The sequence below is a fragment of the Megascapheus bottae genome, chromosome 27 (assembly GCF_031878675.1).
Source record: "Megascapheus bottae isolate mThoBot1 chromosome 27, mThoBot2.hap1, whole genome shotgun sequence".
NCBI lineage: Eukaryota > Metazoa > Chordata > Mammalia > Rodentia > Geomyidae > Megascapheus > Megascapheus bottae.
The window spans coordinates 8,471,758-8,499,142 of NC_143535.1; the positions used below are offsets into that span (position 1 = coordinate 8,471,758).

Genomic DNA, 27,385 nt, shown 5'->3' on the forward strand with positions numbered 1-27,385 from the left:
TCTCCATTGTTCCCCAACACCCCAATGGAGGCCCATATGATTCCCACAAGCCATGCTCTGAATCCACCCAACTGTCTTAAGGAAATGAAGCCACAGTTCTAGACAAAGGTCCCCTCCTGTTGTCTATTCATCACATTGCTCTGTTCTCAGGTGGTGGGTGAGTGGAAATTCAGCAGGATTCACTGTGACATCTTTGTCACTCTGGATGTCATGATGTGCACAGCAAGTATCCTGAACCTGTGTGCCATCAGCATTGACAGGTGAGCTCAGCCAGGATGGCCTTCTCTCTTTCTGATTACCTCATCTCTCCTCTGAGCCAGTGATGCTTTATAGCTGGCTGTGTGCACATGAGTCTATTGTGTGTGTGGGGGGGTATAATAATGCAGAATAGCCCCTAAAGATAGGCTATTTATGTACAGTGAAATCACCAAAAATTCCCAGACAGTGACTGGTCTAAAAGAGTATAGTCTAGCACGTTTACTTCTTATGTGCCTATGGAGGACTGTGGAAGTTCTTAGAACTCTTTCATTTTTCTAGACACTGATGACAACATTAGTGTTAATAAAGTATTGTTCCCCCCCCCCATTTTGTGTCCAGCTCCAATCAACTGGTCTGGAGGGTCCAGACTGTACACACTTTCCCCAGCTGGTTTCTTGGAGCATTTCACCAGTTTACACAGATGATGCCATGGAGATGCTCCTGACACATCATGGGATGTGTGTGTGTGTGTGTGTGTGTGTGTGTGTGTGTGTGTGTGTGTGTGTGTGTGTGTGTGTGTATGTGTTAGTCCTGGGGCTTAAACTCAGGGCTTGAGCACTATCCCTGAGCTTGTTATTCTCAAGGGTAGTACTCTAGCATTGAGCCGCGATGCCACTTCTCCCTTTTTCTTGTGTAATATATTGGAGACAAGATTCTCATGGACTTTCCTCCCTTAGGCTGGCTTCAAAATGTGATCCTCAGATCTCAGCCTCCTGAGTGGCTAAAATTGTAGGTGTGAGCCTCCAGCACCTGGCATGGGATTCTTAAAAGATGAAACAAGTTAATGGATAAGAAGTAGTAGGTAGAAGAATGTAAAGGATGATTCTAAAGTTCTCAGTATTATCCCATTTTTCAGTAAATGATGCTAAAATCTCATTATAAGATTCTTGACTATTGGTCTATTGGTCAACGAACAGTTCTAGTTCCTATGGATACAGCACAGAGGCAGTTAGTGTCATTTCAGTATGTAAAGACTCAGACCATCATCCCTCAAAAAGCCTAAAGCCCAGGTGCAACAATGAAAATGGTAGGTTTATTATAGGAGTACAGGGTAGCTGGCCAGTCTTAATGAAGTGGAGTCTGAGTGGGGGAACGATTAGAAGGGTTGGATATGAGGATTGGCCGCAGGCTTTGTAGTGATTGCTACTGTCTAGCCCAGAGAGCAAGGGTGTGTCCGCCACCCTTGCAGGTCCCTAGGCCTGCAACTCAGACTCAGGACTTCCACCCATGCAGGTACACAGCTGTGGCCATGCCCATGCTCTACAACACACGCTACAGCTCCAAGCGCCGAGTCACCGTCATGATTGCCATTGTCTGGGTCCTGTCCTTCACCATCTCTTGCCCACTGCTCTTTGGACTCAACAACACAGGTGAGTCTGGTCTTTGTCTTGTCTGAGTTTCAGGTGGCTCTGAGTCCCTGGCACAGATGTGGGTAGAGATCCAATGGGAGCTCATTTAGCCAACTTGGACAGCAGCCAGGCTGGATCTTTAGGGCCCAGCCCAGGTCAGACTTGTTCCAGGTTGGGCTAGAAAAGGTAACAAAGGCAGCAATGGCCCAAGGCACAACAGCGCTGGATGAAGAGTGGGGAAAAATGGTTCAGAAAGATGTCTGGCCATTTCAACTTGGTTTATTAAGTTGAAGCAAGCCAGACAGCCTCATCGACTGCACGTGTGCAGTACTGGGCTTCCATGCGCCCCTGGCAATGGTATTTTTGTGTTAAGACTGCAATTCAGTGGGCCAACTGAGCCTAGGCAAAGCTGGAGCTACCTGGAGCAGGAAATCTAGAAACAGGGAAGAGGTGAGGTGATGCCATCACTGTTCTGTGGATGGCAGAGTCAGGAGCATCTCAGACAGAAGAGGCCCAAAGCACCTGCCAGTGGGGAGCCTCTCCTCACCAGGGAGATAAGCGTTGCGGATGCACCTCTAGAGATCAGAGCAAGACAAAGTAGTAAATCCTTGAATATGTGTGGCACAAATTCTAAGATGTTGGGAAAAGAATCATTATACTTATTTTAAGGAGCCTTGTGATACTAAACAGACATCTGGTAGACCTAAATGTGAGTATGAAAGAATATTAAACATAGGAGAACACTAATGAGTTCAGCTAACAGGACCAAATTATCTTATTTCTGTAATCAAAAAGTAGCCAAGCTTCCCTTCAGGATAATAATACAAATAATTTTCTGGTATCATTTTGTTTTTTATTTTTTGACAGTATTGGAATTTGAACTCAGGACCTCCTACTTTGCTATGCCAAGGCTTACCACTTGAGCCACATGTCCAACCCTGCTTTTTGGTGGCTATTTTTGAGATAGGGTCTCAAACCACAATCCTTCCACTCTTTTTTTTTTTTTTTGCCAGTCCTGGGCTAGACCTCTACCACTTGAGCCTCAGCACCACTTCCGGCTTTTTTCTATGTATGTGGTACCAAGGAATCGAACCTGGGTCTTCATGCATGCTAGGCAAGCACTTTAACCACTAGGCCAAACTCCCAGCCCAATCCTTCCACTCTTAACCTTACCAAGTTGCTAGAATTTTAGGGTGAGGTACCAATGGCTTTTATCATTTCTTCTGAATACTCTGGCTTCACTTGTATGTTGAGGGATGACACTAATAATAAGAAAGCAAGTCACAAGGGAATAACGGTGAGTGGAGAATCCAGCTCTTCATTCTCAACAAGGAGGATGACATAGTAGCCCAGACTGATGCCCTGTCCACTCGGGACTCTCTTTCCCCCTAGATCAGAATGAGTGTATCATTGCCAACCCTGCCTTTGTGGTCTACTCCTCCATCGTCTCCTTCTATGTGCCCTTCATTGTCACCCTGCTGGTCTACATCAAGATCTACGTCGTCCTTCGAAAGCGCAGAAAGCGGGTCAACACCAAACGCAGTAGCCGAGCTTTCAGAGCCAACCTGAAGACTCCACTCAAGGTTCCATGATCCTCCCTACTCTCCTCTAAGTGTCCTTACCCAACCATTCCCCAGGGAGCTCATGCCATGTGCAGGTGGATGCCAGGAGCTGGTTGAGGGCCAGGAGCTGAGTTATGGGTAGTGGACCTCAGTGGAAAGACTTGAATGTCCAGAAAGAGAGTTGGGGGAACATGGTGGGCACCAACTTGGGGCAGACTTCTACTTGGGGGTCTTTGTGACTGGACACAGCAGTTCTTGCTTGGTACCTTCCTGGATGCCTCTCTTTGTCTTTATTTAGCTTCTTCTTTTCCATTCTGTCTTTTCTTTTCTCACTCTTCTCCTCCCTCTGTCTCTTTCAATGCTATTCTCAGTCTGTACCACTCTTGTCCCTCTTCCCTCCCTGCACAGCTCCTGCTTTCTCACCTCTTCTCCCTGCTTCTCTCCTTGCTCATCTCCCTGCTATTATTTTGAATGAATTTTCCTCTCCACTTGGCCTTCCTCATGAAGCAGTGTGGGTATGGAAGGAACAAGAGCTTTCAGATAAGACACACAGATTCAGATATTGGCACTACTACCACTTTGTGTTTTATTGTTTGTTTGTTTGTTTCCCTGAGTGACCTTGGGCATGTTGCTTAACTTCTATGAGCCTCGATTTCTTCATCTCTTAAATGGGAATTCTAAAATAGACTTCTCAGGGTGGTCTTGATTTGATGTGAGATAGGATGTGAGCATGGGCTTAACATGGTGCCAAACCCTAAGCAGGTGCTCTACAAAAACAGGGTCCTTGGGTCCCTGCTCTTGCCCACTTACTCATCATTGCCCTAGATGCCTTCTGTGGGCCCTGATCTCCTGATCTCCAAACCCCTGTTCCACGACTGAGTTCTCCATGGACCTCAACTGACCCCTCGCCACCCCAGATCCTTACTGCCTCCTATGACCCGTATACTGGCTCATTCCACAGGGCAACTGCACTCACCCTGAGGACATGAAACTCTGCACGGTTATCATGAAGTCTAATGGGAGTTTCCCAGTGAACAGGCGGAGAATGGTAAGTGTTCAGGCCAGGGATGCAGGGCTCCAGGACTCTTAGGGAAGTCTACTAGCCCTCACCAACTGGTCAAAGAAGAAAGACCATCGTAGCACCCCAACTCTGCCTCAGCTGAGAGCAGACTTTCCAGCACACTTCCAAGCCAGTGTACATGCATGGTACATGTAGGAAACCTGGGAGACGGGACTTGGCTATAACAGTGATTATGATGACTAGCTCCCCTTCTCAAACCCCTACCTATTCCTATTATCTCATCAAATCCTCACCATGACCCCGGGAGGTAAGTCCTACAGATCTTATTCATCTGTAGTTCTAAGAGGAAACTGAGGCTCAGAGAGTTTCGACAACTTGTCCAAGTCTAAAACAGTTTGTGACAGAGCACACATTTGAGCACATACCTATGGGTCTTCTGTGTCCACTCCTGGGTTTTTAGTCCTGGCATGAGCTGCTTTGTTACATAAGCAGGTACTGGAGCTGGGGGCCAGGGGCTGGGTAAGGCTGGAGCAGAGCAGCCACAGGGGCCAGCAGAGAAACTCAGCCTAAAACTAGCATCTCGAGGAGCAGATCCGGAAGTAGGCCAATGATAGCTACATCAGGCTTCAAGTTAGAGCCACAGAGCACTGCATGCAGAGTCAAAGTGAGCTGCCCTGGAGAAGGAAGACCCTGTCATTCACTGGTACTAGAAAGACAGGACCGAAGCAAGTGCTTGCAAGTGAAGTGCCAACCTAGGCTTAGGGCAGCCAACTGTCTGGGCTGATAGGGGAGTCTAAGGAAGAACCGGGGGACTGTGAATGAATCCACTCCCGGTTCTCTGGGCATGGGGCTTAGAGAATGGGGCCCCTCAGGCCGGGGAAGTGTCAGCCTTCCAGCTCCTGGATTAGGCTGGTCAACCCATTTGTGCCTGTGAAGCAAGAATGAGGGTCCCATGTTTCAGCCCAGCAAGGATCTCGGGTGTGTGTGTCAAGCCTGTGCTCAGAGGCAGGACCGAATGTCCTTCAGAGATGAATCCCCAGCAGCCAGCTGCTTGGTACCTGGTACCAATCAGGTAATTAAAGAGAAGTCGAGGGTACTAAGTCTTCAAATAATTTGAGGCTCGTATGGTTACCTAAGAATTGCTCTGGGAAGGGGGCCAGGGAACAGCTTCTCAGAGTCCTGAGAAATGTGTGGTACCTTCCTGGCATGGTGACGCTCGTGTTTAGAGGTGTCTGAGGGAAAGCCAGGAGCGGGGAGCAGGTGAGCCAGGAGACTCCGAGAACCTGCCTGGCTTCACCCAGAGCTGTCTGCCTCTGATGCAGGAGGCTGCCCGCCGAGCCCAAGAGCTGGAGATGGAAATGCTGTCCAGTACCAGCCCACCCGAGAGAACCCGGTACAGCCCCATCCCACCCAGCCACCACCAGCTGACCCTCCCCGACCCCTCCCACCATGGTCTCCACAGCAATCCCGACAGCCCCGCCAAACCAGAGAAGAACGGGCATGCCAAAGACCACCCCAAGATCACCAAGATCTTTGAGATCCAGTCCATGCCCAATGGCAAAACCCGGACCTCGCTCAAAACCATGAGCCGCAGGAAGCTCTCCCAGCAGAAGGAGAAGAAAGCTACGCAGATGCTCGCCATTGTTCTGGGTGAGTTGGTTTCTCTGTCAGCCACAGCCCAGTCTTGCTCAGTCCTGACCAAGGGAAAGGATCCACCCTTGTAAATCCCCAACCCTGCTGTGCTTTCCTGACCATGGCTGGAAAGTCATGGATCAGGCACTTTCTCACACATAGGCCATACCTATTGGCATAGAGGCAGACCTGGTATTAGGTAGATTCATTGTACCCATTGGACAGATGGACAAACCAAGGGTTTGTGTGGTTCTATGACTTCAGCAAGGAGTTTCCAATGGTTCGGGCTCAGGCCCATCTAACTCCAGAGTCTGTAAATGTCCTTGATCTGTTGCGATGCCCTGAACCTCATAACTCCAGACAGGTGCCTTTTCGTTGTCTGGCCTCCCCACCTGTAGGCTGGGTTGCCTCTCGGGGTTATTGTGGTTAGAGGAAGCATCTTACTGAGACGTTGTAAAACAGCATACAGCGATAAGTGTTATTATAAAGCCCCCTTTGAGGCCTCAACCATCCCAGGATTTGACTGATCAGATGTGACTGTCCTCAATTTATGAATGGGAGCATGGGATCCAATCAGTTAGGAAGCTGCCTGTTGCCGATGAGGTGGCTGAGATGTAGCAGGGAGGGTTAGAGCCAGGACCTACGTGGTTATCCATGAGGACTCTGGGCCAGCCTCTTGCCAGTGTGAGGGGACATGTCTCTACACATCCAAGGCTGGGGATATGGGGAGGAGGCTGGAACGGGAGTCTAGACAGGCTAGAATTCAGAGCTGCTTGGCTCTGGGTATACTGCAGAGCCCTCCTACGCTGAGAGCTCAATGAGATGGGTATTTGGCGCTCCCTCTCCCCAGACTGTGTGTCCCACAATTGCCAGGAGAAAATTTCCTCCAACCTCAGCATGAGGAAGTGTTCTCCAAAACAACTGGGAAATAGTCCTGGGGCTTCCATCCCTACCTACTGACTCGGGTCAGAATGCTACCATTTCCTGTCTGCTTTCAGACGATTCACCCATTTGTCAGACGTAGAAAAATCTGACTGAGGCAGGTTAATGTCAGAGGCAGGGCTTGCATCCAAGGCTAGGGCTCAGTGCCTGGGTGAAGTAGGTTGGATGGATGCCCACCCCGCACAGAGCCTGCCCAGTCCAGTCTTTCCTTAGCTTAGGACCATCCTGACCCTCCCCTCTCCCCAGGCGTGTTCATCATCTGCTGGCTGCCCTTCTTCATCACGCACATCCTGAACATACACTGTGAGTGCGACATCCCGCCCGTCCTCTACAGCGCCTTCACGTGGCTGGGCTACGTCAACAGTGCAGTGAATCCCATTATTTACACCACCTTCAACATCGAGTTCCGCAAGGCTTTCATGAAGATCCTGCACTGCTGACTCTGAGACCCACCTGCACAGCAGCTGCTTCTCGCCTCCCTGCCTGGGCCCGCCAGGCCTCACCCCTGCCAAGCCATGGGCACAAGGGTCCTGGGTGGACTCAGCCTTCTGTTTGTCCTGTAGGCCCTGCAGTGTTAGCTTGGCTCTCTGCCCCTCTCTACCCGAACACCCTTATGCTGCCAGGGTAGGGCTGGGGAGCCAGGCACGGTGCCAGCCCAGAGGCTGGACCCACCCCGGGGGCTCAGGGCAGCTCACAGAGCTCCACTCCCACCACCAGGACTCGTCTCCTTGGCACCAAAGATGCAGCTACCTTCTTTGATCCTCCTCTGGGGGTGCTGGGGGGTTGTTGGGGTTACTGAGATCGGAATCAAGCTCAGCATCTGGCCAGTACTCCCAGTGTGTTGGGCTTGTCTAGTCCTCTCAGCTCTCTGGGGCAGAGAGTTGAAGGAGTGGCAGGTCACATGTCGAGGACCCCTGAGGTGGGAGGGGGTGGGGGAGGGGGGAAGCAGGCTCTCTCACCACCACCATCACCTTTCCCTCCAGGGGAACTTTAGTCCTGAAAAGCCCATGTAAATATCAGACATCAGAGAAATCTAAGCCAAACATCTTAGCTCCCGTAGCCTTGGCGTGAGCCTCTATTTTCTGTAACAGTGGGTCCTAGCCACTCCCTGCCCCTTTACTGCTCCCCATGCAATTTCCACACCCTCTGTGGGAAGGAACCCTAATCTTCAAGGACCTCAAGAAGATCAGTGGGCAGAGAAATGTCAGCTCCCAGCTTATTGGGCCACCTTCTGACCGGCCTCCAATGCACAGGAAGTCCTGCCTTGGACTTGTGTGTGGGCTTGAGTTGAAGAATGGAGTTCTTGGCGGTGGGGCAAACAAGAGGGGAGCTTCCTCCAGCTCCACTCTGCCACAGAGCCTCTTCTCTATGGCCTCTTTTCTCTCCTGTCTCCCTTCTCATCCAGTGCCTCTGCCTTAGAGGAGTCCATGGCTAAGAGACTGCCGGGTACCAGGGGACCTGGCCTTGCCCTGCCCTGTGGGAGGATGGGAGCCGCAGCTGAAGAGCCCCTGGGCCCCAGACTCTGTAACATCACTATACATGCACCAAACCAATAAAACTTGGACAAAAGTCTCTTCCAAGGGCCTTCGGATGGCCCAGAGCTGTGCCAACATCTCTAGCATTCAGGATAGCCCCACATGCTGTGTCTGGCAGGGGACTATTAGAAGAATGCTGTATGTCCTCACGTCTCAAGGTCCTGTCTGGTGGCTCAGAGGGGCCAGTTGTTTGCTCTTGTAATCCACTGGGTCAGAGAAAGCCTCATGAAAAAGGTGACCTTATAGATAATCTCTTGGCCCCTGTTTGTCTCTGTCCTTTGTCCCATTTCTGCTGCGAAGCTTGAGTTCTGTCACCTAGCCAAATGTCCCTTCTCTCACTCCAGTCCAAGCCACAGACTGCTCCAATCCCTCAGGGGCTGCAAGTTGGCACTGTCCCAACAACAGAAAGTTGGTGGGGGATTTTTTGGGTGCAATATGAAATATAAATGAACCCAGTGAAAGAAGAATGTTCTGAGCACCTTGCGAATAACAGGGTGATGACAAACAAGGCGGGGCACCCACAGCTCAGGCTCCAGGGAGCTGTCAGGGAATAATTTGCATGCTAAATACAATATTTTTAGCACCAAAGTTTGGAGCACTTAACTTGCCCTGAACATTTAATTATGGACTTTGATCTTCTTCCTGAACTCAAATGTAGCGCTCTGCCCTGGGAAGAATCTTCTGGCATCCCTGACTCCAGCAATGGCTGACATATCTCTGGTGCTGACAAGTAACAATGACCACTTCCTGGGAAAGGAATTAGACTCTTATGGGGTTCAGAAACCCTCAGCTGTTCAGGGACCCCTCAGCTGCTGACACCCACCCTTCAATCAACCGATATCACAGAATCACACCAGGCGCCCAATCTATGGGTGCTATTGACCTGGATGGGAACGCTTCACAAGGAAGCTTCTGAGGGCATTCCAGTTTACTGTGAGATTAGATCAGGGATAAATGACAAAAGGAGAGAGAGAAAGGAGAGAGAGAGAGAGGAGAGAGAGAGGGAGAGAGAGAGAGAGGAGAGAGGGAGAGAGAGAGAGGAGAGAGGGAGAGAGAGGGAGAGAGAAAGAGAGAGAGAGAGAGAGAGAGAGAGAGAGAGAGAGAGACAGAGACAGAGACAGAGACAGAGAGACAGAGAGACAGAGAGAGACAGAGAGAGTTAGGACCCAGGAGCTGCAGGAGGGGAAGCTAAGCCTCTGAAGAATCTGAGAAAGAGCCCTGTCAGAGAGAAGAGGGGAAGAGGGCAGGGCAGGGGCGGGAGGCGGGGCAGGAGAAAGTTGCCCACAGTAATCCTGAAGCTTCAAGTCTTTCTTCCAGACAGCAGATTGACAGCTAGAGTGGGCAGGAGGAGGGCTGGGCTCCCCTCCCCCTCCTTCCCAGCACTTCAGGGGCAAAGGAATGAGAGAAGTGGGACCCAGTAATGCAGACTCTACAAAAAGGCCCTGCCCCTGGCCCCTTTCTCTTGATGGGGGTTAAAAAGGAAGCCCCTGAATTTCCCCCTCTCAGTTTTTCCTCTGCCGTAGGAGCTTGTGTCTCTCCGTGGAGGACTTCCTTAGCCCAAGGCACATTCGCTTCCCTTTATAACAAGTGGATTCTGCAGCACCCTCTTGCCCTTCCATTCCATGCAGCATGACAAGAGGCTCCCAGCTCAAGGCCAGGCTTCCCCCCAGGTGGGTACCCCACATACCTCACCTTCGGTGGGAGTCAGAATCACACAGCTACGAAGGAGCGGGTACAGCCTGTCAGGCTTCAAGGCTTCAGGCCCTTCCCCAGGTGGCGGATGAATCTCAAACAGCCAGGGGTTGGGAGGGGTCCCACCGCTGGGACCCCTTCTGTGAGGGGGAGGGCAGGACCCCTGGATCCTCTAGCCAGGCGGTCTCTGGACAGAAGGAGCACTGAAGACTGGCCTATCAAGGAGGGCATTTCCAGTATCCCTGCCTATATACGGTCCTTTTCCACGACATTCCCTGACACTGATGGCATCCTCTCCTGTTGTCCAACTCTCTCTGACTACTGGTTTGGTCTTCCCATTTCCCGTAACTCAGTGCTTTTTACCTCCTCTCCATGTGGGATCTCCTGTGGAGTTTTCCCCTCTGGATAGCTCCTGACCCCAGTCTCCTCTTTTCCTCTCATTCAGGAAGGTAGCTTGCCAGAGTGGCCGGGCTGTCCTTGATTCTCTTGACTGCATCTCATGTCCTCCATTCCAGCTTAGCTTCCTGAATGGCCTCTTAGTGCAGTTGGAAGAGGCTCAAGTCAGGTTTTTTTTTCCAAACGGAATCCTAGCTACTAGGGAGGCAGAGATGATCATGATGGCGACTTGAAGCCAGAGCGGGTAAAAAGTTCTCGAAACTTTCTCAATCAATAAAAAGTTGCGTGAGGTGATGGCTTTCTGTCATCCCAGCTACGTGGGAAGCATAAATAAGAGGACTGTTATCCAGGCCAGCCCAGGCCTAGACACAATAGTTTATTTGGAAAATAAAGGGTTAGGGTATAGTTCAAATGGAGGAGTAAAAGCAAGGAAAGCCCTGAGTTCAAGTCCCAGTATCAGCATATATATATAATATATTCACTACATATACACATACGTATATATATGGAAGAAATACATTATATATGGAATATATATATATGTAATTTTTGAGATAAGAACTTGAGGACAAACTCCTAGGAGTCCATGCTGATAGCAGTTGTCTGCCTCACCAATAAATATGTGGCTGGTGGGTCAGCCCAAGGAAATAGTTATGAATGGCAGCTGGGCCGGAAGTGGGTCAGAATCTATGTGTCTGTGTGCCTTACGGTTCTTGTTACACTCAGGTTCCGGGATTTTAATGAAGCAGGAAGCTGATGGGAAAGAACAGTATTGGATGCTTACTAATGGACCTTGCCCTTGACCAGCTTAGCACTGGGTTTATCTACCCAGGGAACTAATATTGTCATGCTAGTTGACATGACCGAATATAAAGAAGCCTAGGCAAGCTGAGGTCAGGCAACTCAATGGATAGCTCTGCCAGTGCTTGCTCCAAGTTCTTGCTGGGCCTGCTGACCCTAGCCGCCCTCTGCTGCCCTCCCCTGCTGCAGCCCAGCGTCGCTCCTGCTCTCTGTCCCTTATGTGAGGTTTCAGCCCCTGCTTCCCAGAACCCCACTCAGCAAGCAAGGGTGGAGCACTTGCTGTGCATTGTGGGTACTGAGAAGGAGCTGGATGGGATGCTGAAAATAGCAGGGCATTGGGGGGTACACAGAGGAGAGCAGCTCACTCCAATGTACCACAGAGATTGTTGGTGGGGGTGATCCCCAACAGGGCAAGCAAGGAAGGGGGATGCCAGCAGGTGCTGGTAGAAGGGGGGAATTCTGAATAGTAGCATGAGCGAGGCTGTGAGGCCAGTGAGCCCATGGCAGAACCAGCCACGGGGCAGACAGGCTGGAACCCTTACTAACTACACACTTGTAACAGGTTGGGTAGGTGTGTTCTACAGTGGGCAGGGAGAAGAAAGTTCCTGGCCAGAAGATGATGAGACTCCATCCACGTGCCTCAGCAGTCCCGGGATTCCCCCGTGCTCTGCTAGCTGTCCTTTCTACTGTCACAAGCTGGGAGGCCAGCTTAGTCTCTCTCCATCTTCTGCCCTTGTCATTCTATCCCGGGAGCACTGAGGGGAGCAGTCATATCCTAATGTACTCAAGCCTTCTATAGCCCTCAGGTGGTCTCTGTGGACCACAGTGAGCTAGCCTTTCTACTGAGAAGACCGCAGATATTTGCCTATTTGCCAGGACTTACAAAGCTGCCCTGCTGGCTTTGGCTAGCTCCACTCACAGACTCCCTTTCCCAACACCTGGGCTGTTTGCATCTCTAGGAACAGGTGGCCAGAGGATGCTGTTTCCCAGGATCCAAGAATGTCCTTGAGAAGGCCTGGATTGGTGCTAGCAGGTTTTAGGATGGGGAAGGAAGCTGTATGTGGTAGAGGGTAAGGATGGAGGGGATGAGTGGAGTAAAGTTGATGAGGAAGAACAGAAGCAGAGGTGGCAGGCAGGTCAAGTGATGGGGAGGACCAGTGCAGGCTGGCATCTAACTGCAGCCCTATGACAGATCTGCCACAGACATGGAATCCAAAGCCCAGGAAGTCCAAGAATGACTACAATGATATGGGGGGGGGGGGAATGATTCATCAGTCACATGGCTACATTTCAAGTAGCTCTCATGTGGCTCTACTGAGCTGTGTAGATCCATCCTCCACAAAATCCCGGGCAACAAAATGACTGCTAGGCTGGGAATTCGGGGATTTCCAATGAAAATGGGAGATGAAGACTTGTGGAGGGGGAAAGGAACCATTCTTTGGGGATAGTTTGAATTTTAGGGTTTCAGTAGGATTGCCAAGTGGAAACGTTCAGTAAGAACAGAAGCATCCCATTCCATTTTTTTTTTGAACATTGCACCCTATCCTACATTTTCCAACACAGTACTTGAAAACTCTGCTAAAGACACTCTGGGAATTTCCTTGGCCTCACTAAAATCTAACTAGAATATCCCTGGGACACTTCTAGAAGGCAGTTATTATATATTGAACTGGGACTCTGAACAGAGGCTGTATATGTCTGTTGGGTGGCGTGAGAAAGGAACAGTGTGCTGACCAGCAATAACGAGACTGATTGGTTAAGACTGGACTCAAACCTTCCCTCTGTTATCTCTGAGAGGGAGGACTGGAGGAAGCAGGGGCCTGACTCCTGGTCATCGGAGCTGAAGTGTTCCGAGGACAATCTTGACCACATCTCCACAGGACTACAGCCATAAACAGGAGAACCCATGCCAAAGGACCATGCTTTCTGCCAAGGTGTTTACTGTACAACATGCCAGACACTTTGCCCTTTCATGGCACAGTCCTTGGCATTTCCCCACTGGTTTAACTGCCCTCACTTAGTACCTGCGACCATCCTCTTCACCCTATAATCTTAGACTTGGAAACCAGATCCAGACCTTCGAGAAGAAACAGTATAGCCACCCTGCCCTTTCCTCCTCCTGCTCTGATTCTCCTGAGAACCACAGGACTCCCAGAGGCATTTTAACTACAACTATTGCCTATGGCTTAGTCTTAGGGTGAACCAAGAGATTGGGACAGGAGCTAGCCGGGAGTAGGAAGTTCCTCCCCCCTCCCAGTTACCCATCCAGGAGAGGAAAATATCTTCCTACCCTTGCAACCTGCCCCGCTCCCCACCTTGCCCGCCAGTGTGTCTTTATGGATCTGCTAAGGAAGAGCCGCAGGACGCCCCCTACTGTCCATTTCCAGCCCTGCGGGCTGTTCAGAACCACCTGGGGATTGCTCATGGTGATGACACCACAATCTTATGCTGCAGATTCTGGCTTAATTGGTTGAGGTGAGGAGTGGGCATTCCTCACCCCATGCTGACACCAGGCAGGGGGAGGCTGGGCAGCGGAGGCGTTCCCAGCAAGGGCATGTAGAGCAGTACATGAAGGGGTGTTTTCCAGTGGGTCTACAGCTGGCTGGTAGTTGAGGCAGCCGAGTCTCTTTGTCTAGCAACTGTAAAACATCCTTGAGCTGGAGAGACTGCTGGCACGGTGTGGAGAGGCAGGGAGGAGGTCAGGAGGAGACCCCCGAGCCTCTGCTCCTCCACACGCCTTCCCAATGGCCATCCTGAAAACCCAAGGGTCGCTGAGCCAGGACACCCAACACACCCAGTGGGTGTGACCAGCCCCCATCCTGCCCAACCTGCCCACCACCACTGGGCTGTGCCCAGCCAGCTGCTGATGGCCTGTGTGTGGTCATGGCTAGCACAGCTCTCTGTCCCTGAAGAAAGCAAGTCTCCAGGAAGGCAGCACCAAGCTAAATGCACCCAACTCACTTCTCTCCTCACCATCCCTCCACTGTCCTGCCTCCTCCCTTCAGGGAGACTCAGGCTTGAATTGTCCCCCCCGCCCCCCGGCTCTGACACACACACATTCTCTCCACCTCCTCTTAGCTTCCCTGCCTTGTTCCCCATATTAATTCGCATGCATATCATACATGTCTGCATGCCATACCAGAAAATTCACCCACATGCCCCAGCTCCCTTCAGCTGCCTGCATCTCCCTCCCATGTGAAATCATACATGTGTGTTATACACACATGTAGCATCACACACACACACACACACACACACCATCCTAACACAGCTGACTCTTCCAGATGCCCTAGAGTTCCACAACCCATCTCCTATGGAGAGATTCTGACCCTACAGCTTTATTGAATCCAGAGTTGTATCCCTGGACCCCAAGAAGGGTATAGTTGGGGATCGGAGAACTGGTGTTCCACATCACTCGTCTACATTTGGGGCACACTGTCCCTTCATCCTGATGAGACTGTGTAGACCAGCCTCTGAGCCCAGGGCCACTGGCAAGAGGATAGGTGTGGTGAAAAGGACCTGGCTTTAATAGGGAGTCTACGTTTCCTCTGAGCTTAGAGCCCCTGCTCCCTGTTCAAAGCAGATGAGACTGGCTCTCTTATTCCAGTACTAGGTGAGGCAGCAGACGCACCGATGGGAGCTGGAGAAAGCACTTCCCTGGGCCTTCTTTGTTTGAGGATTACTTTACTGGGATGCCAGAGCGTTAAGGTCCACTGGAGGAAACTTGGAAGAGATGCTGGAAACTGGGGACCCCTTTCCCAGTTACAGCTTCTGTGCTTCCTCTCTCCTTCCTTCCATCATCCAGGACACCAGCTTCTTATTTCCTCTCAAGGTCAAAGAGCAGTGGGAAACCTGACTCCTAGAGGTCAAGCAGGCCCATCCCCCTAGGCACGGAGCCCCTAAACTTCGGTTTGAGCTCCTGGCTCTGCACCACTGAGAACAACCAGTGTGGACTCCAGGAAGGCCACGATCCCCTGTTTTTGGGTCCGCAGAGCCAGCTGCAGGGGCGTGCAGCCCACTCCATCCTGGACATCCAGCTGGGCACCGGCCTTGACCAGTACTTTGAGGATGGCTGTGTTGCCCTTCAGAGCAGCCAGGTGTGCAGGCGTCCAGCCCACCTTGTTGCGAGCGTGGACGTCTGCTTGGTGCTCCAAGAGGTGGAGGACGCTCAGGAAGGCCCCTCGCTGCACCGCCAGGTGGAGGGGTGTCCAGCCTGACTGCTCGGCAGCATTGGGGTCAGCCCCACCCCGTAGCAGTGCTGAAACCACCACCTCCTCCCCGTGGCGGGCTGCCAGGTGCAAAGGGGTCCAGTCCATGCCTCCAAGAGCACCCAAGTCTGCCTGACTTTCCACCAGCAGGCGGATGACCTCCAAGTGACCTCTGTAGGTTGCGAGATGCAGGGGTGTCCAGCCCTGCTGCGTGCGCAGCTCGGGGTCCGCCCCATACCTGAGCAGCATCTTGCAGATGAGATACTTACCCCTGGCAGCAGCCACGTGCAGTGGGCTGTGGCCACTCTGATCAAGGGCATGGTGGCTGGCACCACTTTTCAACAGAAATTGGATGGCCCTCACTTTACCCCGCTCCACAGCCAGATGCAGCGGGGTCCTCAGGTTTCGCTGCCTGGCATCCAGCTCAGCGCCCTGGCCTGTCAGCAGCTTGACGAGGCTGACATGGCCAAAGTAGGCCGCCACGTGGAGGGGAGTCTTGCCCTCTGCCTCGTGAGTATTGGGGTCAGCGTGTCGGGAGACGAGGAGCCGGGCTACGTTCTCGAAGTTGTTCTGCACGGCCAGGTGGAGTGGAGTCCAGCCTTCGTGCTCCGGGGCATCCACGAGGGCCCCGTGATCCAGAAGCAGGCGGGCAGTACGGTCGTCCCCGTTCTGGGCTGAAAAGTGCAGGGGGGCCCAGCCGTCCTCATCTGCCAGGTTGGCATCAGCGCCTTGGGCCAGGAGCAGAGCGCACAGGTCAGGCTGCTGATCCTGGGCAGCGATGAGGAGCGGGGTATAGCCAGAGGCTGTCTGGCAGTCCACGTCCACCTCGTGGGCCAGCAGCAGCTTCACCTGCTCCAAGCTGCCCTGGGCCACCAGGAAGTGGAGGGGGGTCACCTTGTTCTCATAAACCTGCAGCTCCTCCTCGCTGGGGACCCAGCTCCCACTGTCCGAGAGGTGCAGCACCCGCTTCAAGTCGTCTCCAGAGTCTGCGGGGAGATGGGTTGAAAACAAGAGACCCCCTGAATTTCCCTCAGGTCACCTCAGCCAGCCTGCCTCCTCAAGGTGCTGTTCTGGAAGGAACACAGTGGAGCAGGATAAGGGCACTGGCTCCCCGAGCATTATGGAGCTCCTTGAGCACGGTCCCCGTTAGAACTCTGGCTCCCTTATCTTGGAGCGCTGAGTCTAGGGTTCTTCCTGCCCAGAGTGCGGAAGGAAGAACTGGGATGCAGGAGGTTTGAGTGTAAAGCTTGCTTGACCCTTGAGCAAATCCATAGCCTCAGCCAGTTCTCTGCCTCTTTGAGCAGGAAAGGGAAAAATGAACCATTTCTCCCAGTGTGAGGATAGACGAGGTAGAGAAGGCACAGAGAGGAGGGAATTCACTGCAAGTCAGATGTGCATTTGTGGTTGGACCTCTAGGATCTGAACTCGCCCCTGAGATCTCCAGGCCTCCTTTCTTCTGCTCTCCTCAGTGATGATGCATCAGAATGAATCACAGATAGCACCCATGAGCTGCCCTCCGTAGATCTGATGAGATTTGTCTAGGATGAGATTTGTCTAGTGGGATTTTAGAATTTTCTAAGTAATTCTACCATTCAGGCTTTGTTGAGAATCCATGCTGTAACTTGGGTCAGAGTCTAAGAAATTTGTTCTTTCGAGGACATAGGTAGGAAGCGAAGTAAGGCAGGATGTCAAGGGTCTATGTATTGATCAGTACAGATAGAGAGATAGATAGATTGACAGACATATAGATATACAGACAGACAGATAATCTGAACTACTCAGCTGACGTCTGAAAAAGGTCCATGCCACCCCAAGATAGGACAGCCAGAGCGGATGCGGAGGAAAGCACATGTCTGGACTTCACTCTCTCCTAATCTCAGATCCCAGGGCAGCACTTTGGACTCACCATTATCTCTTAGCTCCTGGCTGACTTCTTCACTCACCTGGGATGGATTAAGAGCAGATCAGTGAGGGGCGGCTCTGCTCTGTACTGTCCTCCCATCCCTTCCCCCCCACCTGTTTTGTGACTCACACCCCAACTCTGATCTGGGGAGACCCTCCTCTCCATGCCCGGAGAGAAACACGAAGTGGGAGAGACCCACAGCAAAAGGCGGCCCCGGGGCTGGACCTTCTCTTGGGACTGCACGTTGAGACATGCATACCTGTCTCAAGGTGATTTCTGCCCCACAAGAGGGAGAGAGAAAGGACACAGCCAGGAGGCCTCAGACAGGGTCAGGACTGCAGAGGACATTGCAGCAGCTTAGGAGATTGAGGCCTCCCAAGGCAGAACCCCAAGCATGAGCACCCCAAGTGGTGGCACCCCAAGCTCTTACAGCACCTCTGTGGAAATGGAGAAAAACATTCCCCTGTGGATGTACTTTTCGACTGACCTCCCTGGCTTGTGGCGGCTGGCTCTCCCTTTCCCTTCCTGACTGCCACCCCACTCCAGCAGCTTCATGAACACAGCCTGCGCGCACACACACACACACACACACACACACACACACACACACACACACACACACACTGTCTCAGCAGAGACCACAGAAGTCATAAAATAGCCTGAGAATGACGTGCCCAGCCTGCCACACCTACCTCTCTGGCCCGGTGCAACGATGGTTTGCAGGACACCTTCCGAGCCAGGACCTCACTCTCCGGGTCTGCCATGGGGCTCTGGAGCAGGGACAGAAGCATATCTGTCTCGATGGTGATATCTGCTCCATGAGACAGAGAGAGAAAGGAGGTTACAGATTAGTTGATGGTTCTGTCCTCATTTCAGTATTTCCTGTGTCCCTCTACAACCCACTTGCAGGTATGTCTCCACAGGCCTGGACTTTTCAGGGCACAGTGATCACAGTCACTGACTCTCCGAGGACCAGAGTCCTTTTCCAGAGAACAAAGAGGCAGGGCCACACATGTATGTATGCTGTGTATGTGTCATGTAGGTGTTTATATATGGGTGTATATGTGTATGGATTTATATGTGGGTGTGTATGTATAGGACAGTGTGTGTATAGGATTTATGTGTGATGTGTGCATATGGTATGCATTTGTGGTGCGTGTATATGCATGGTGTAGATGTGTGTGCAGTGTATCTGTGCATGTGTACACGACAGTGTGCATCTTATTTGGGTGTGTGGTGTGTTCATGGTGTGCATGTGTCTATGTGTCTATATACAGAATGTGTGTGTGGTGGGTATTGTGTGAGTGGTACATGCATTGTATGTGTATATGGTATACAGATGTGCACGGTGTGTGTATGAGTGGTCCATTTATGTGTATTTATATGGGATGTATGTGTATGTGTTTGCATATGGCGTATGTATGTGTTCTGTATGTACATTTTGTCATAGACCCTAAAGGACCTGATAATATCACTGTCCCTTCAAGCCTGTGACCCCACATTCTGCTGGGATGCGTTTGGGCCTGGCTGCAGAGCTTAGCAGCAAAGACAGGCTAAGAATGAGCGCTTCCAAGCCACCTCCTATAGACATACACATGGGCACACACAGGCCAGTCTGTCCCCAGCTGCTCCAGTGTCCTCCTGCTATCCCTGTCATGCAGGTGCTACTACCCAAGGGTGCCCACTTCCTAGAGCTGCAGGAGACTCTGCATCGCCCAGTCTTCTCTTTCCTAACCCCTCCTTGCTCCCCAGGCCCCGGGCAGGGAAGCTGGATGAACACCTAGGAAGCATGGCCTCTTCTTGGGGTCCTGGTCCCAGCAGCGCCTCGTCAGGTCCGCCATCTGCTGAGCCTCACCTGGCCACTCATCCGAGACAGGCTGCAGGGTGGGCCGCCTGCCGGTGGCCACATGGATGATGATAGCCATCACGCTGAGCCCTGGGAGAGGAAGTCTGGGCTGGGCAGGTGCTGGGAGGCAGAGGCAGAGGGGCTGGGTAGGAGGGTGGGGGCTGAGAGAGGATTCCAGTGGGAGGTGCACGCAGTAGGGCTCCATTAATGCTTGGAAAGAACTAGATTTGGGAGTTATTTAAGGCTCTGCTATGGGTCTGTAGGGTATTAGAGCCGTAGGAAAAAGTCTAGGGTGACTTGTTCTCCTTTCTACTATTTTGAGACTTCTAGGAATGAATGACAAGAAGGACAGGAGGAGGAGGAAGGCTGAGTCAGGAATCCCTGAAGAGCTGACCCTTCCCTAGTGAACACCCGTGGCTTCTCTGGCCCTCATCAACCCCAGCCTCCACAATCCCTCCCAGGACCCTAGGGGCTGCCACCCCTGACCCAGACAGAAAACCACTGCCATCTGCTACCTTCGTATGGTTTCTTCTGCGTGAGGAGCTCACAGACGACAATCCCAAAGCTGCAAGAAGAACATGTTCTCTAAGAGCCTTGTCAGAGATCTCCAGCCCCCCAAGTGCGGGTTCCTCCAAATCCCAGGCAAACTCTCCAGTAAGGGTCCCTTCCCTGTGGGATGGAGAGGCCGGTCCTCACCCCAGTCCTGTCCCACTGATCCAGACCAGGCAAGGTATGGCGAGAAGCTGACTTCTCTCACCTGTACACATCGTATTTGGGGCCTGGGGCCTGACTACTGTCCAGGAACATCTCAGGGGGGATGTAGCTGAGTGTGCCCCGCAGAGCTGACCTCTCGATGTACTGCATCCGGGTCGACTGCTCCATCCACTTGGACAGGCCGAAGTCGGAAATCTGGGAGAATGGTAGGGACAGACATGCAACAGAGTCCTAGCCACAGAAGACAGCATTGGCTATCAGCAGATGCTATTGCAGAATAAGGTAAAATGTTCCTTCGATGTTATCTCCAGGCTCTGCCACCTGCATTCAACTTCCATGAGCTCTGTTCTTCCTACCTCCACAGGCCCTAAAACGCTACAACATGTGTGTTCTTTCCCACCTTACATTCAGTCACTGGATAATTCATTTACCGATTCATTCATCGAAGGACAAAGGGGAAGGGGCCCGGAACACCCCTCCACAGCCTGTACCTGCATTAGGGCATCAGATAGGGTGTACACACACTTCACAAATGGTTCTATACATGCAACTGGGGATGGCAAAATGCAGGAAGGTATAAGGAGGTTGTAAACTGCAGTGTCCTGCTGGGGCAGGTCAGAAAGGGCCTCTCCAGGGAGGTGATGGCTAATCTGAGAGTTAAAAGCTGTTTAGGACTTCACTTAAAGAGAGAGGAAGGGACAAACAGAATATGTAAAGGTTCTGGAATAGAAATGAGTATGGCATTTTTTATATACCTGAAAACCTGGCCATTATGATCATTCTTTGAGATTATCTAGGTTAGACAGACTCTACCTCGAGGAAAGAGAGTGACAAAGATTGTTCTACTCATTTAAAAAATGGAAGGTAGAGTCCCAGAACACTTGACCACAAGCATCCTGGTACCCAGATGTGTGCACCACATTTAGCCGCTTATTCAGTATTTGTCCAAAATGCCCTATCTTCAGTATTTGTCTGAGAACAGCTTTCAACTCTTGACAGGCCAGCAGGCAGGTAGATAACTCTGCTCCTCTGCAGGAGACTCTAGGATAAAAAGAGGCAAGGAGCCAGGCCCTAGTGTTTCATGCCTGAAATCCTAGCTACTCAGGAAGGTGAGATCTGAGAATCGTGGTTCAAAGCCAGCCCAGGCAGTAAAGTCCATGAACCTCTATCTCCAATTAACCACCAGGTAGAATGTTAGCCTAGAGGGGTAAAAAAAAAGCCTCAGGGATATCACCCAGGCGTGAGATCATGCCCCAGGATGAACACAAAATAAAAGGGGAAGGCAGGAAATTGGCCAGGGCCCTCACCTTGACGTGCATATTGTTGTCTAACAGAATGTTGCCTGGTTTGAGGTCCAGATGGAGTAGAGGTGGCTTAATGCTGTGAAGGAAGTTCATGGCCAAGCTGGTCTCATGGATGATGCGGAACTTGAGTTGCCAGCCGAGGCTGTGGGCAGACAGCATCTTCTCTAGGGATCCATTGTCCATGAACTCCATTACAATGCCCAGGGGCTGTTTGCACACGCCGTAGATGGATACGATGTGTTGAAACTTGACCTTCTCCATTTTGGCGGCCTCTTCAAGGAGGCAATTCACATCAGAGCTATGGAGAGAGGGGGGTGAGAGATAGAAGAGGACGAGCCGTTGATTACTAGAGCAATCAGCAGAACACACAAATACAGCCTGATGCCAAGCAGAGGAGACCCACAGAAACCTCCAGGGCGGGGAGCCAAACCCAGACAGGAGTGGCATAGATGAAAGTGCAGGTGTCAGGAAGTGACAAGACAGGGAGTGAGGAGTTTGCAGGCCTAGTAGCAAGTGGGTTTTGCAGAGCCAGCCATGGAAAGCAGGTACCAAGCCATTTATCCTGACTGCTTGTCTACTTGTTTATCTCTCCCTGCAGATTTCAAGCCCTCCGAGGAACAATATTATGCCGTATGCTTCTGTTTTAAAATATCATTGATTGCCATTTTGATTATGAAAGTAATATAATACATATACCTTGTAGAACGCCTAGGGAATAGAGAGAACTATTTTTTTAAGTTAAATCACCACTAATCCAGCCTTGCAGAATTGGCTTCTGTTAACAGTTTCAGAATGTTCTTTTAGGATACCTTTGCATAATGTTATTTTTTTACTTTCCTCCCCTTCTGGCTCCTTCCTTCTCTTTCTTTGGACTGTATAACACTCAAGACCCAAATTCAATTCTCCATCTTCCTATTCATGGCTACAGGGTGCTTTGTGACAAGGGGTAACCAGTGACCTTTATGTGTATTCCCAGCACATTGCCATGCACAGCACCATAGACTGGGAGAGGGAGAGGGGAATTAGGGAGAAATAATAGTGTTAAAAGCTGGGATGGTTCTGCAGGCTGATAGTACTGGAACCCTCCTCCAGGGCCTCCTCCAGGAATAGTTGCCAGCCAGCTCTCCTATATCTGAACAGGTTGGTTACTGCAGGGTTTTCCTGTTCCAATAGAGCCAGCAACCCCTCCATTCCCTAGGTGGCAGATCTGACTGTTTCCCCTCATCACTGCCCTCCACTCTCAGCTACAGCCACAGTGGCTCTTCCGCACCCTTCTAATTCCTGGATCTTCCTGCTACAGCTCCTTTGTACCCTCTGTAGTCTGCTCCTAGCAAGCTCTCCCCTCCTCACTTCTGTTACTCTCCCCTCCTCACCTCTGTTGCTCACACTTGTTCTTCCCATTTCAGCTATAGTATGACTATAGGAAGCTGTTGGTGACCGAAGTGAGACTCAGGGTTCATGAGCTCTCAGGGGTTGATGGCCCCACATCGACCTCTGCGTTCTTCCCGTCTCATAGTAACACATTTGCATTCGTGCTTGGGGTTAGTTGTCTGGGTAATGTCTTTTTTCCCTCTAGAATACAAATATTCATCATCCATGGCCTCCCAGGGTCGAGTTGAGTGACTGAGGCATAGTAAGAAAACAATAAGCCTTTGGATGAATGAGTGGAGGGAGAGGAGGAAGACCTAGCAAAGGAGCTCGCTTCACACATCTAGCCTAGCACGGTGCACACAGAAGGAATTTATCACTGTGAGCTACTCCCTTACTCCTTTGCTCCAGCAAATTGCCAGACCTCAGGAAGGAATTACAGTGGGAGATAGCACCCTTGTCTAATGTGCCACTGTGTCACACACCATCAGTGGTCTCTTTGTTTCTGCATATCTAGAGGGATTGAACCCTATTCCAAGGCCAGCAGGTAGATGCTGAGTGGCTGTGGGGTGAGCCTTAGTCTGTCTCTGTTTGCCACTATCCATGAGGTAGGTGAGGCTCTCCGGGAATGAAAGGATCATTTGAGATTGTGCCTGGAGAGTTTTCATGGGGCCGCCTGGCAGAGAACATGTCAAAGAATATTCAAGTAAGATTCCAATCAATCCCTGATATCCCAGGAAGCTGGGGAGAAAGACATGGCTTTCCTGCTCTGACTTAATATCCCAGGTATTTCCTTTCTGGCTATAAGGGATGGAGGGCTTACAATACAGTTAGGGCATAAAAAACAGTAGGACAGAAACAAGAACCCATCTCAGTAGCAAAGCAGCAGGGTGAAGGCAGGAAGAGAAAAAGAGAAGCATGCCAGTATGTGCCCTTAGTTCCCACAATGCAAGCCTGGGACAAGGAAAGACAGATATCAGGTACCTCCGATTTGACCTTCTAATAGGAGCTATATAAGAGCCAGGGGAGACAGTCAGCAGCCTGAGCAGACTCCACCCCCAAGCCTTCTCAGCCAGTAGCAGCTCAGCAGTGGCCAGGTAGGCAGGTTGAACATGGGGAGAAGGGAAGGTGGCTCTTTATGGGTCACTGAGCGACTTGCCAAGCCTCTCAGGAAGCTCTGCTTTTTCCGGAGAGAGGTTGGAGTGGGGATAAAAGAGTGGCAAGGGGGCAGCCACGATCCATATCTCTACGGCAGGACAAATCTAGGAGGTCAAAGAGATTGTTTTGGAGGGTGGTTCCCATTTGCCTCTGACCTCAGTTGATTTCACAAACAGACATTGCATATCTGGTATATTTTAGATATAGACAAAGGCACAGCCGAGCCTGGGAAGCTCAGGATACTGCCCAGGGACAGCTTTCTATCTCAGATCAGTCCACCCCTCCCTGGGCCCGGTTTCTTCTCTGCAGAAGGAGAGGAGAAGATAGCAGGTACCTGCTGGCATCATGCTGGAGGCAGGGGGAACATTTGATGGCGTATTGGGTTCTCCAGCGCTTGTGCCGTGCCCGGAACACCTGACCGAAGCCACCGCTGGCTACTCGATGCCAGTCCTCCTCGAAATCATCTCGAGTGAAGACTGTAAGGCTGCCTAGCCGCTGTTCCATGGTGTGAGTGGTCATGAGATCCTGAAGCCACTCTGGCTGGTCCTGGCCTGTGCCTGCCTGTGCCAGGCTTGCAGGCTGGGACTACTGAGGTGCCTTAGCTTCCTGCTTCTCAGGTCCTGGGAGAATGGGGATGGTGAGATCATCCTGTCCTTCCTCCTCCTCCACCCAGAAGTGCGATTCTGCCTTGCCAAGGCAAGCAAAGCCCAGCCCTGAGCCTGAGGCTCCAGGAGAGTTAAGGGAACTGAGTACCTAAGTACCTTCCGCTCAGGCTCCGCCTTTGATTATTAACTCTTGAATCTGGGAGGAACTGAGAAACAAGGATCTGTTCCATTGGGGACAGAAGTGGGGTCAAGGACCCATTCCACAATCAGAAGCCCATCTCCCCAGCAAGTATGGGGTTCAAAATTCTGTCATGGAGATTTTTCTGCTCTGAATCTGCCAGGAAATGGTTCCATGCTTCCTTGGAGGAATTTGTTTGCTTGCCTGTTTGTTTACTAGTAGACTTTGCTGCACTCCATGCTAGTGGTGAGGGTCAGTCAGCTGGAAGGGAGTGAAGTGTGAGGCAGAACTGCCCGTCCTGGTGCTGCTCTGGACTTCAGGCCTGGGTGTGGTCATGACGCCTGGTGGAGGCCTCCTGTTAGCAGGGGTGGCTTGCTGCCAAAGAGGAGGCCTCATTTGTTAGGAGAACATCAAAACAGTGATGGGTTGCCAGGAATCTGGCCTGAGAGCTCAGAGCAGAGAGTTGTGGCAGGAGAAAAGAATAATATCCTTGTAGAACCTTTAAAAAGATTATCTTTGCAAGTGGAGCTGTGGCTCAAAGAGTAGGGCGGTAGCCTTGAGCTGAAGAGCTCATGGACAATGTCCAGGTCCAGAGTTCAAGCTCCATCACCAACAAAAATAATCATCTTTAAATAGTTGTACAAACTGCACTGAACCCTGGGAGGCAATGATGAATACAGCTTATGAATGCAATAAATCTTGATCAATGTCACCCTTTCAACATTCTCACCCATTCCTCCCCTACCGACCCTTTCCCTTACTCATACATTGGATCCTTATCTGTAGGACACCAAGGCAATGTCAGAGGGAGATCCTCAGCTTGCTCAGTCTGGAGCAAGGCACTGGAGAACATTGTCTCTGGAGCAGTAAGTTCAACCTGCCTGCCTCCATGAGAAGTCTGCTAGAACAAGGGGCTGTGTGGGTGATCACAGAGATGGAGAAAGCTCCAGGCAGCCCCATGGAGTCGGAGGTCCCTGACCTTTACCAAGACAGGGAGGAGGCAGTAAGTGCAGACTATCTGAGCCTGCCCATCCAGTATCCTGGATGGACAGTTCAACCCCAGTGGTTCTCCTGGAGAGCAGGAAGTGGAAGCTGCCATGGCTGCATTCAGATTGTGACAAGGAGAGAGAGGAAAGCATCACCTCTGGAGGAGGGATTCCAGGGCTCGGGGCAGGCTGCCTCGATGGATCCCAGACAAAACAAATTCTGTGTTTTTGCCCTGGGTGGAAATGCAGGGCCAGGCTGGGGCCAGGCTGTGAAGGCTGTCTACCTGTTAGAACAGGCAAACCATGGGTTGAAGCACTGCTGGGACATTTGAAGTCTCAGCTAAAATAGGAAAGCATTTACCTGTAGCAGCCACCAGAGTCTTGAGACTCATACAGGCCTCCCACCCCACCCCGGCAGGTACTTCCCTTTTCTTCTAAAATGGACCAGGACAGAAATGTAGGAGCCTTTGGATCAAGTCTAGGAGAAGAGAGGAGTGGTCCTGGGTATAAGGTCATGGAGATCATGAACTGAATCACCCTGGAAAAAGCAGGGTAAAAGTGAGAGTCCTGAGAGGGAGCTAGGTCAATCCAGAGAAACCTGACTTTCCAGAGGGTCTGAGTGCTTGCAGTTTAGGTTCTTGACCACTTGGGAAGTCAGCAGCTAGGGAGTATGGAGGAGAGAGCTGGAGGGGGTAGGCAGAACAACTCCCACTGTGAGGCCGACTGGGCAGTGGAAATGGGGGATGATCTGGGTACCATGTGATGACACATTCACCAGAACAATGTTCTGGCCCTAACGTTTGCCTTAGAAGTCTTTCCTGCTGACTGTTCTCAGTACATTTTTTTTGACAGCTTAAGGATATAAATTTTCTGGATTTGGATTAAGTGACGTGTGTGTGTGTGTGTGTGTGTGTGTGTGTGTGTGTGTGTGCATTGCAGGTTCACATGCACTTGTGTATGTGTGCATACATGTGCATGCATGCATGTCTGAGTGCGTGCATGTGTCTGTCTGTCTGTCTTGGGGAACTTGAGATTTTTCAGCTTGCTACTCCCAGACTTGGAAATTGGCTGGCTGAGTAGTTCTAGAATACTCTTGTGATTCTGAGATCCAGTTGAAGCCTTTCTCCAAACCAGAATGAGAAAACTATTTGCATACAGGGACATTCCCGGAACTGTCCCCATTTCCACTTGGGACAGGTTCTGGCAGGCTCCAAACTTCTGATAGTTTATATGCAGAGGCGGCCCAGCCCAAAGAAAGGCAGATGTGTAGGAAGATGGAGCCTCTGTCCAGGAAGCAGGAAGCACAGAGAAAGGGACAGAGAATGGTAATAAGAGCAGTAGGTAAATGCAAGGAAAGAGAGTAAGTCAGGAGATGCATGTTCATTCCTGGACAGTATTCTACTGAGCAGTTTTAGGGTCTTGGCCATTTCCCCAGATGTCTTTGGGGTTTTTCCATCCATGAAATGGGACTGTATAGTAACATGCATTTCAGAAGATTGCTGCAAGGACTACAACTTTTCAAAATGTACCTAAGTGAAGATAAGCCAAAAAAATGAACCAACTCTTTAAGCTTCACCTCTTACATAAAACTTCAAATGGATCATGGACTTACATAAAAAAATATATAAAACTATAAAACTTTGAGAAGAAACGGTTTAATTAGGCAACTTAATAGAGCATGTACAACCCATACCATGAAAAGTTTATTAAGTTGGACTTCATCAAAATTAAAGACTTTCACTTCATGAAAAAGACCTTGTGATGATGATAAAGAATAAACTATGGGTGAGAAGGGAGAAAATGTTTGCAAACCATATGTTCAAGAAGTGCTAGTTTCTAGTGTATATAAAGAAAATTCCAGCCAGGTACTGGTGACTCATGACTGTAATCCTAGCTACTCAGAAGGCTGAAATTTGAGGACTGCAGT

The 27,385-nt window shown here is 50.9% G+C and overlaps 2 protein-coding genes across 3 annotated transcripts in view; one reads left to right on the plus strand and one right to left on the minus strand.

Annotated features, from left to right (window-relative positions):
• Drd2 (dopamine receptor D2) overlaps positions 1-7,424 on the plus strand; it is a 56,661-nt gene extending 49,237 nt beyond the window's left edge. The window contains exons 3-8 of one of the 2 annotated variants that reach the window (XM_090319805.1): positions 151-260; positions 1,492-1,628; positions 3,000-3,190; positions 4,131-4,217; positions 5,513-5,840; positions 7,011-7,424. In XM_090319805.1, coding sequence (XP_090175931.1) covers positions 151-260; positions 1,492-1,628; positions 3,000-3,190; positions 4,131-4,217; positions 5,513-5,840; positions 7,011-7,204 — 1,047 coding nt within the window. In that variant the 3' untranslated portion in view covers positions 7,205-7,424. The remainder of the gene's footprint in view (positions 1-150; positions 261-1,491; positions 1,629-2,999; positions 3,191-4,130; positions 4,218-5,512; positions 5,841-7,010) is intronic. The other variant, XM_090319806.1, reaches the window with a different exon arrangement.
• A 7,663-nt stretch (positions 7,425-15,087) lies between these two features.
• Ankk1 (ankyrin repeat and kinase domain containing 1) lies at positions 15,088-24,193 on the minus strand. Its single transcript, XM_090319330.1, has 8 exons — positions 24,024-24,193; positions 21,167-21,461; positions 19,903-20,054; positions 19,661-19,710; positions 19,080-19,235; positions 17,992-18,110; positions 17,303-17,339; positions 15,088-16,382 (listed from the first exon to the last, which is right to left on the minus strand). The coding sequence occupies exons 1-8, from the start codon at positions 24,191-24,193 to the stop codon at positions 15,088-15,090; spliced, it is 2,274 nt and encodes a 757-aa protein (XP_090175456.1).
• Between the last annotated feature and the right edge of the window lie 3,192 nt (positions 24,194-27,385).

Excerpts from the sequence above, each read along its gene's own strand:
- Ankk1 (XM_090319330.1), bottom strand. The coding sequence starts at position 24,193 with ATGGAACAGCGGCTAGGCAGCCTTACAGTCTTCACTCGAGATGATTTC. Across the intron at positions 21,462-24,023 it reads CTCCAGCATGATGCCAGCAG|CTCTGATGTGAATTGCCTCC; the intron begins GTACCTGCTATC and ends CTCTCTCCATAG. Across the intron at positions 19,236-19,660 it reads GCAGAAGAAACCATACGAAG|GGCTCAGCGTGATGGCTATC; the intron begins GTAGCAGATGGC and ends TTCCTCTCCCAG.